Source organism: Zea mays, chromosome 6 (assembly GCF_902167145.1).
Source record: "Zea mays cultivar B73 chromosome 6, Zm-B73-REFERENCE-NAM-5.0, whole genome shotgun sequence".
NCBI lineage: Eukaryota > Viridiplantae > Streptophyta > Magnoliopsida > Poales > Poaceae > Zea > Zea mays.
The window spans coordinates 107,976,747-107,986,517 of record NC_050101.1 but is presented as its reverse complement, the minus strand read 5'-3'; the positions used below and the strand labels follow the sequence as shown (position 1 = coordinate 107,986,517).

The window sequence follows — 9,771 nt, the reverse complement described above, 5'->3', positions numbered from 1 at the left end:
TGAAGAATAAAACCCACATTTTGAGCAGAAAGACTGATCCTGCATATACCAACGGATAAAACAAGATAGAAATCAGAGAGCGGTCCGCGCTCTCGTTTACTATTCTGAAATTGTTGTACGTCAGAGAATAACTTTTAACGATCCACATTTTGTTAGAATAAAACAATATCAACAATTCACAAATGTATTAGCATCCATTATCCAAAGTGCCTATTGTTATGGCTATAGATGAGTACCGTTGGATCCCCGCCACTGGGTAATTTTTCGCGCTGTTAAACAGTTGGACCTTTTGTTGGAAAACCTTGAACATGACACAAATGGTAAAATGGGAGTAGACCGCTAGCCCACGTAAGCACGGTTTCAGTTCAAAACCATTCTCCACTGTTCCTCCGCTCCCTCTGTCTCGTCGTCTCCCATCTCCGGCTAGGGTTTGCCCTTTCCACCGCGTCCGACGCCTACCTCGCCCGCGCCACTGCAGGGACCAAGGATGTCGCAACAGCAAGGTGTGGAGGAGCCGCCGCCGGCACCGCTGCCGGCGGCGGAAGGCGAGGCACAACCGGCCGCCGATATCCCCATGAGCGAGGCCGCGGAGGTGGAGGATGAGGAGGAGGAACCCGTCGTGGGGGAGGGGGAGGACGGTGCAGACGGGGCCGCCGACGCCGTCGATTCCGTCAATGCTTCAGCGAAACCCGAAGCAGAGGGCGCGGAGGAGGAGGGGGGCAGCGACAGGAAGGAGCGGAATGGTGGCCCGACGGCGGATTTGGTTGGCGAGGTTGTGAAGTTGGAGAATGGGGACGGGCCTGTGACGGTGGGCGGCTCGGTGGACGAGGGTCGAGGTGGAGATGGCGGTGACGACAAAGGCCTGGCTGGTCAGAATCAGCCTGCTGTGAACCAGCTTTTGCTGGCGCCGGCTGAGGAGGATCTGGCATTGTCCAAGATCTCAGATAATTCCTTCATGTTCGATTACACCACTGGTGGCGATGACTCGGGGACTGAGGAGGAGCAGGCTGCCTTCATGAAGGAGCTCGAGCGTTTCCACAGGGAGAAAATGTTGGAGTTCAAGCCTCCGAAGTTTTATGGCGAAGGATTGAATTGCCTCAAGTAAGCACACAAACCACAAAACCTTTTTTTTCTGTTATTACTCATTGTCCTGTGACGACGCCGTCAAGTAATAGTATCTTTACTATCATTAGATTGTGGAGACAAGTTACTGGATTGGGTGGCTATGATCAGGTACCCGTCTTCAATATTTATGCCTTTTTGGTTTCTTTTGAAGAAAACAAGAATGATTCTGTTTGTAAAGGAACGGTTGAATTATGTGTTATATTTGCATCACACATATTCGGTCGTTTAATATTGGTTTCTGCTGAAAATGAGCACATGTCTGGAACATGTCTGTAGAAAAGAGCCTCTTGCTAGAGTTTAATCCTGAGTTTCTCACCCTATCTGCCTTTGCTTTCCTATGTTTGTACTTAGCATATCATACCCATCTGACTTTGTACCTCAAGGATGAGTAAGAATTTTGACTAGCTTGTCCAGTTTTGTTCACATATGTTTTCTTTGACCATTAGATTATATTAATTTTACAGTTTGCACAAAAGGTGCCAGCATTATCGTTTATCTGATTTCTGGTTTCTCCCTTTTCTCTTCTAGAGTCATACAAAACCATTATAATAATTGATCATACTGTTCAATGTTATCAAGTCGTTTGACTATTGTGATTAGTCAGGCTTATCGGTGCGGTGATCAGTTATACACTTCGAGTAGTCACTATTAATTATGAATAGTCACTATTAGTCGGGCTGATCGGTGCCATGGCCCATGGCGACTAGGGTCAGTTAGATGTTTGGAAAATTGTTGTTGTTATATTTCTTTGGCATGGAATATGTTTAGCCTATACACCTTTGTAGCATTTCGTGTCCACTTCCATGTTAAAATCTTCTAGTCAATGTTCAAAAAGATTACTGTGTAGCCTGCCTATGAAACACTAGTGCTCCTGTCTGACTCTGGAAGTCAGTGATGCACCATCCCTGCTCTTATTACCCTGATTGACACTGTTTTTTACATGTATAATTTACCTTTACACAAAGAAAGCTATATAATAAAGCAATGGTAAAGGTTTCAACAAGGAACAAAAAATAACCTTTATAAGCATGATTATTTCTATCTGAGAATGAACCATTTGCAGAGTAAATAGCTATACTGATAATCACTTTCAGCGATGATGAAATGTAACCATGGTGTGTTTGTAGACATAAACTAGCAAATGTGGTTTGCTTAAGTGGGAAAGTTCTGTGTGTTGCTATTCTCTACCAAATTGATGACATAACTTTTCTCCGCGCCAATATAATTTTTTTTGTGGGACTCTAAAATGTATCTGTTGATTTGTGGTCAATGGTCATGACTATTTTCCCCCAGCTTCTTGGAAGGTGGTTGTGGTTGATTAACTTTGCTGTATGGGAGAGGGGGAGGGAGAGATATTTTGCCTCATATGCTCGCTAATTAGTTGCATCAACACTGAACAGGTGACATCATGCAAGCTGTGGCGTCAAGTAGGAGAGTCATTCAAACCTCCAAAGTATGAATTTAATAGCCTGCAACTCATATGATGATCCTCAACTGTCATTCTAACAGAAACTGGGACATAGTTCACATAAGCTCTTCTTTCTGTACTCCCATGATGTGACTTGCATGTTTGTGCAGGACATGCACAACTGTTTCATGGACTTTCCGTAACTTCTATGAGAAGGTAATTTTACATTCATGGTTCCTGGGGTACCTGTTCAGCCTTTATAGCTTCTAGTTTCAGCACCATTTTAGCGCTTGAGAGTTGTCATGTGGTACCTACCATGACAGTTTGTTGAATAGAAAACTTTTCATCTAAGCACATATTTCATGGGCATGTCAATTGAGTCTTGCCAGCTCAAATACATGCCATTATTTAGAAGTTTTACCAAGCTGTTGACATAGGATTATGCCTTAAATTTAATCTAATCTTTTTAATTGGTATATTATAGAGCTGATCAAATTTAAGCTTGTATTCTGGATTTCTTAGTGGTACGATTTGTAGTGTGAGATGCTTGTCAAATACTGTTTTTTTTATTTTCCTCTCTTTACAGGCACTCCTTGAATACGAGAAACACAAAATCGAAACAGGAGAGTTCCAAGTAGCTTCATCTGCTCTACCAGACCGGTTTGGTTCTGAGAGTCAGGTACAGTTTTATGTGGCCTAGTATATAAACTTAGCACAATCTAGTTTCAATGTGAAATTCATTTTAAATCAAAGATCTGTGATATTTTTATGTACTCCCTCCGTCTCAAAATTTAAGGCAGAATTTAACTTTGTGTGCTTTTTAAGATCACTCTTATAATGTAGTTTAATTTATGGCAACAAAAGTTTGGTCATTAGAGAGTATTTCGAAATACAAATCCACTGTAACAACTTTTGTAGTATAAACTTTTCATATGATTAGAATAATTGTTGGTCAAAGATAACAAATTTTCAATTTTGAGATATATTCAAGCCTTGCGATTCGGGACAGATAATACTTCTAAGTGCTGGCAGGATGCTCATGCAGTTGTGCTAAAACATGGGAAAGATATGCAAGGGGACTAAAGTTCAGGTTTTATTACTGTATGTTTGCCCAGGTGGGTGGAAGCCATGTATCTGGTTCTGGAAGAGCCAGAAGAGAATCTGCAACTCGTGCAATGCAAGGTTGGCATTCTCAGCGCCTACTAGGGAATGGTGAAATCGCTGACCCTATAATTAAGGTATTTGTTGCTTTCAAATCAAGGGTTACTAGCAATCTTCACTTTGTTGTATATTAATATAATACTTTTTAATTTTTTTAGGATAAAGGGCATATTGTCTTAAAGAAGGATAAAACTCCTAAAAGCAGTGGTACCTTTCTGCATTATGTTTCATTTTACTTCTGTTCTGCCATTACTTACTAATTGTTGTGAGTGGATTGGATCTTGGAGAGGCCCCTTGATCTCTCCTTGTACTATCTTTTTCTTAATGAAATGAAGTGCAGCTCTTATGCATTGTTCGAGAAAAAAATGCTTACTAATCCTTGGGTCTGTAGGTTCTGCCAAGAGGAAAAGGACACTATCCCTGGAAGATGACAGGGTGATACCTTATAAATCTGATCAGCTACAGTAAATCCCCTGTGCACTTATAATATTCACGCAAGCCATGCATTCTATTTTTCTATCTATTGCTGTTAGAAGATCAGTAATAATTGCAACACTGCTTCACACAATTAGCTTCATTCTGTTCTTTTGCATGGATAATCATAGTCCAGCGGGGCGTAATATCCATTTGAATAACTACTTAGGCTTGGCATGGCATTAGTTTGTTTTTCTTCTTCATCCTTGGACTTCGATTGATTTGATGAATTATTGTTATCTAGCAGAAATGACTCGATGGTTATTGACATGGGCCCCCCTGCTGATTGGGTGAAAATAAATGTTAGGAAAACTGTGAGTATCTGTATCTCACCTTTATCTGTTGCTAAATCTTATAGCTCTATGCTGTTTCTTATTGGTTTGTTGTTTCCTCATAGTTTTCAGTTCCATTAGTTTCCGATTGAAATATTGAAGCACTGAAATTGTGCCAGTGAACGTGTGAACCACTTATTCTTTATGAAATGTATATATGTCAGTTAGGTCTTGTGGTTATTAAGGAAATTTTCGTGAAGAATATAGGCTAGCCAGGAACCAGTGAAGCTATGATCATTTGGGGGCATTTTGTGAAAGAGATTATGTTTTAATAAATTTATTTATTTTCATTCTATTTTATTTCTTTCAGAAAGATTGCTATGAAGTCTATGCGTTGGTTCCTGGCCTTCTGAGGGAAGAGGTAAGTAAATGCAAAACTTTTTTAATGATTGATTTTTGTCCTTAAATTATGTTCTCCTCTTTGTGCTGCAAAAGTTGGAGCGTCTGATGCATGGTTTGATGCAGGTACATGTTCAGTCCGACCCAGCTGGTCGTTTGATAGTTACTGGAGAGCCTGAGCAATTGGATAACCCATGGGGTGTCACTCCATTCAAGAAGGTCTGTCAGCTGTTTGAATTGTATCTTGATGGGTGTTTTTTTTGCTTTTAAGGATATATACACTCCTTACTAAAACTTGTACATTCTTTTCAGGTCATTAGTTTGCCTTCCCGCATTGACCCTCACCAAACCTCCGCAGTTGTCACCCTCCATGGGCAGCTATTTGTGCGTGCACCATTTGAACAATCAAAATAATGTTGATGCCACAATGAATAATACAAGTATGCCCTTGTTTCCCAATGGTAGACTGCTAGGTCTATATGTTATCCCTCCAAATCTGAAATTGTTATCCATAAAAAATGAGAGATGCATAGTTTATTTTATGAGTTAAATGCATCAGCGACACCTAAACTTGTCAAAGGGTGCCACCTAGGCCCATGAACTTTTGTAAATGTGTTTTGGGTCCCTAAATTTGCTTTATGGTGCACTACACATCCCTAAACTTGTAAAATGGTGTATCACAGGTTCATTTCTGGACCATAGTCACCATACTGATCATTGTGGTGCACCACTTAACAAGTTTAGGGTCCTAGAAATGTGTTTTCAAAGTTCATGAACAAAGTGGCACCTCTTAACAACTTCAGGGGCTGCTCATGCATTTAACCCTTTTTTTAATAAAAACTATACACCTCTGAAATATTGTTTGTATATATTAAATGCAATGATTTTCTTTTGTCCTGCTTGTGTCAGGCCCCAGCCAAAAGTTACAAGATTACATGTTTGCACACTTGTGGAACCAGCTGTGAACTCAGCACCTGTTTTGTACTTACCACACCCCTAACCAACTTGTCTCTCTTTCAGGTTTACCGTATGGGTGGGGATTATTTTGTTGTGACATGAGCTTAGAATTTCTCACCCTGACCGTCGCCAAAAACTAGGTCCTTGCTGATTCTAATGCTTCAAGACTCTTCCGTGCTAGATCTCGCCTGTATCAAGTTAAACTCATTAGTTGACATAGTTCTGTGTGTATTCGGGTGCGCCCATTGGCTGTGAATTGTAGCTAAAGCAAAGTTACTAAGCCTAGAGTTTAGGATGTTAATAGCCTGATGCTCAACATGTCCATGGTTTCTTAATTTAACCAGCACAAAGTGTACTGTTTGTAGCAATGCAGTATGTAGCATGTTCCCATTATTTGAGCTCTGGAACATGGACACAGGTAGGCTCGTTGCTTGTTGCCGGTGTATTGCTAATTTTGCTATTCAACTTGTATTGTCAAAAGCTATGGCCTCCCCCTGTAACCTGCCTTCTTATTGTGCGACTTTGTGATTACCAAGTTAGCTCTTAAGATATTTTACATGATGGGCTTTCCGTCAGGTCTGAATGTGTGTGAGGTTTGACTTACAGGCCGTGCTGTGTTGGTACAAGGGCTTGTTTTGTTTCCATAGTGCTAAAGTTTATCACATGTTAAATTTTGCTGAAGTTTAGCACTTGAGGGCTTTTAAAAAAATAAAAGGCTGTAGGGAAAACCCTACAACATGATTTTATTAAATAATGAGAAGAGGGAACAAGAAATGGACCAAGAGAAGGAAACACACACAAAAAAACAAGTGGCTATAGAGAATTTAGCCACAAATATGCCCTAAGCCTCCGAACGCTGTTAGACCTAATCATTTACAACTTTAGCCTCTGAACGCTATTAAATCTAAGCATTTGTAACTTCAGCATGGCATTGAAGTTGTCCTTCCAAGAAAGGAAAATGGGGACGTATTCTTAAAGATAAAGTCATTCCTCTGTTTCCAAGTTCATCAGACTACTGCTGTTAGAACATGTATAAAGAAGTGCCCAAAGGTATCCCTTGCAGTCTCAATCATAGTGAAAAAATCCAGGTCGTGGCACCAATAAATTCCAACATAGTTCTAACATTTTGTACTGAAGGGACAACCAAAAGGAGGATGATAAGTTGTTTCTTCATAGCCTGATCACAGAGAACAGTTGAGATCGCTGCCCTCATTTAGAAAGCCTTTTCTTTTTAAGATGTTCTTCGAGTTGATTTTATCCCAGAAAACCAACCAAACGAAGACTTTTGCTTTGGACCGCCAGATCCAAATGAAAGGAACTAGGGTTGGATGGATCGAAAAATTAGCTTGTAGAATTTGGAGGAGCTAAAGCACTCATTTCCCCACGTATAAATTGAAATGTCCTTGCCAACTCTAGTAGCTTGCATCTGATAAAAAATCCTGCAGGACAAGTGACATTTCTAAGTAGCCTAAGGGGAGAGGGGAGTGTGAAAATTATCTTCCGAAGACATATTCTCGAGAAAATCTTGCATAGACCAGCTTTGTCTCCTAGCAAAAGATAATAGGCAATTTGAGAGAGAAGTTGTTCCAAACATCATGCCACAGGAAGATGGTCCTACCATCACCAACCCATGGCATAGAGTGGCCTCTATAATAATCAACCAATGTTATCATGTCTTTCCAGTAGAAGGAACCCTTTACCTGAGAGGCATGACGAATCTGACCTGAGGCATAATATGAGTTCTAGACAAGATTAACCAAGGGGATATCATGCCTTCCATAGAACTTATGCAAAAACTTGAGAAGCATATATGTGTTCTGGATCTTCAAGTTGAGAACCCGAGACCACCCTTATTCTTCGGATGAGTTACCTTCTCCCATGCAATAAGGGAGTTCCGTTGAGCAGATTCAATGTTGCCTCCTCAAAGACAATATCTTCTAATGTGGTTAATGGTATTTGTAACACCTCTGGTGTTACTAGAACTAAAATTTGAGCATGGCATCATATGCATTGACATGTCATTATGTTTGTTACACCTAGAATGCATCTACTAGGCTAAAACTTCAAAACAAATGTGATGTGATGTCTTGAAGTACTTCTTAACCCTAGAGTAGGGTATTTAACCATGGGATTAGGGCATATGGATGAATGTGAGGCCAAAATGAGTATTACTTGAAAAGTTATTGGAAATGTTCACAAGAGATTAAGCTTGATGAATATGAGTGGCACAAAAACCATAGAGTGCTCAAAACCCTAAGAGGAACCCTAGAAACCCCTAATTTGTGCCCTATAGAGTGATTTCAATTTCTATACACTTTTGGACCAAAGTGTATATATCAAAGTGGTAGAACATAAAAAACCAAACAACTTTTACATTGGAGGATTTTCAAGTAATGTGGAACAAATTGGAATTAATTGCAAAAAGCCACAAGGACACCCATATGGCTATCTCTGAAATCAGTGTGATTGAGCCGATTTTGGAACCTTGTATTTCTTAATCCATGAAGATTTTGCCCCAAATCATTCCAATAAACTTGTAGAGCTATGTTAGGGGTACAAGTTTGATTAAGAGACTAAGCATTGATGTTGTACAAAAATTGGAGAAAAATGGACTAAAAGTTAGGCTGTCAGTCGAATCAGGTGTTAGGGTTTGACTGACAGTGAGCTCGGATGAACTTTAGAGGCTGAATTCTGTATAATTCGATGATAATTCGATCAAGGTCTTTATAACAAAATCCAAGCTGGTTTATAGAGAAACAACTTTGGTGCAGATGGATCGATAGCTCTCCACATGAAAATGGAGAATGGAGCTTCTCAATCTGCTCTGTCAAGCGCAATGAAAGGAATTCACGTGGTACAGTAACCTGACGAAGATCGCCAAGTTCAGTGCACCGCCGCCGGTGATCCTGCGCCGTGATCCTCGTTGGCGTTGCGATTCGTGCCCGGTGGTACGCGGATCCCTACGTAAAGTGAAAGATCTCGCGCAGGGGATGAAGTCGGGGCACTATTACTGCCCAGTCGTCGTACCCACTTGCGCAGTGACGTGGCCGGACGGTCATCACCGTGGAGGTCGCCATTCACTGCGATTGTGCCACGCCATAGTTCTTTCACCACGTACCCTCCACCATGGCAAGCTAAGAGTTACCGCCCTTGAGTCATAGTGTCGTTGAACGCCATGACGAGCTCACCAGTGCAACATCCTGTCACCATCGTGATCCAAATCTCCTTTAAATTCGGGACAACCGTGGCCAGCTGCTATAATTGAGTGCACAGCCAACTCCATTAGTTTATCACGAACCCAGAGCACCCACTCCCGCCTTCGATTAGCCACCGTAGCGCCCTAATTTAGTTCTTCCCACAAATCGGTCATCTGCGCCACTGTGTGACACCGCGCCGTGGATAGCCATCTCTAGGTTCGCTCTCGCCCTCCTTATCCATGTTTCATCACTCTCGCACGCTTGTGATGCTTGTCAGCTCAACCAATTGAGCTAGACCGCGCTTAATCGTCGGGAACGCCTCGGTGTTCGTCGTCGTCGTGGATAGGAGAATCCAGGGCCGTATTAGTTCAATTAGGGCATGGACTAGACTCGCCTGGGCTCGGGGATGGTGATATGATGCTTAGTTCCGGCGGTCGTCGTCATTTAGGACGGATTCCGGTGATGAGACAGTCGGCGGGTGAACGCGCCGTCGCCAGGGACTTATCCAGCGAAGAAATAGAAGTCTAGGGGTCTTAGTGCAAATGTCAGTGAGACATAGGTAGGGATGGATCCGGATATTTATTCGGATGTCATTTTTTGGTCTTCTTTCTTCGATTGTCAACAACTAACATATAGAATTTTCTATGTAAATTTATATTCTTGTTTTTAGCATTGAGACTATTAATCTTCACAAAAAATAAACATTAAATTCATTCTATATCTTTTTAAATAATTCATATAAAATTTGGATGTCTATCCGAATACGGATTCAGATGTT

At 41.2% G+C, this 9,771-nt stretch overlaps 1 protein-coding gene across 2 annotated transcripts; it reads left to right on the top strand.

Moving 5' to 3' along the window:
* The first annotated feature begins 309 nt into the window (after positions 1-309).
* Positions 310-6,371, top strand: LOC100273855 (AT-rich interactive domain-containing protein 3). Of its 2 annotated transcripts, none has more exons than XM_008649347.4 (13): positions 310-1,101; positions 1,194-1,233; positions 2,526-2,578; positions 2,704-2,749; positions 3,120-3,212; positions 3,649-3,771; positions 3,853-3,901; positions 4,086-4,158; positions 4,413-4,482; positions 4,811-4,861; positions 4,966-5,058; positions 5,152-5,279; positions 5,860-6,371. In XM_008649347.4, the coding sequence occupies exons 1-12, from the start codon at positions 488-490 to the stop codon at positions 5,251-5,253; spliced, it is 1,407 nt and encodes a 468-aa protein (XP_008647569.1). In that variant the 5' UTR covers positions 310-487; the 3' UTR covers positions 5,254-5,279; positions 5,860-6,371. The 2 variants fall into 2 exon arrangements, with proteins under 2 accessions (XP_008647569.1, NP_001347402.1); NM_001360473.1 differs by having other exon boundaries at positions 351-1,101; positions 4,416-4,482; positions 5,860-6,354.
* Positions 6,372-9,771: the final 3,400 nt, after the last annotated feature.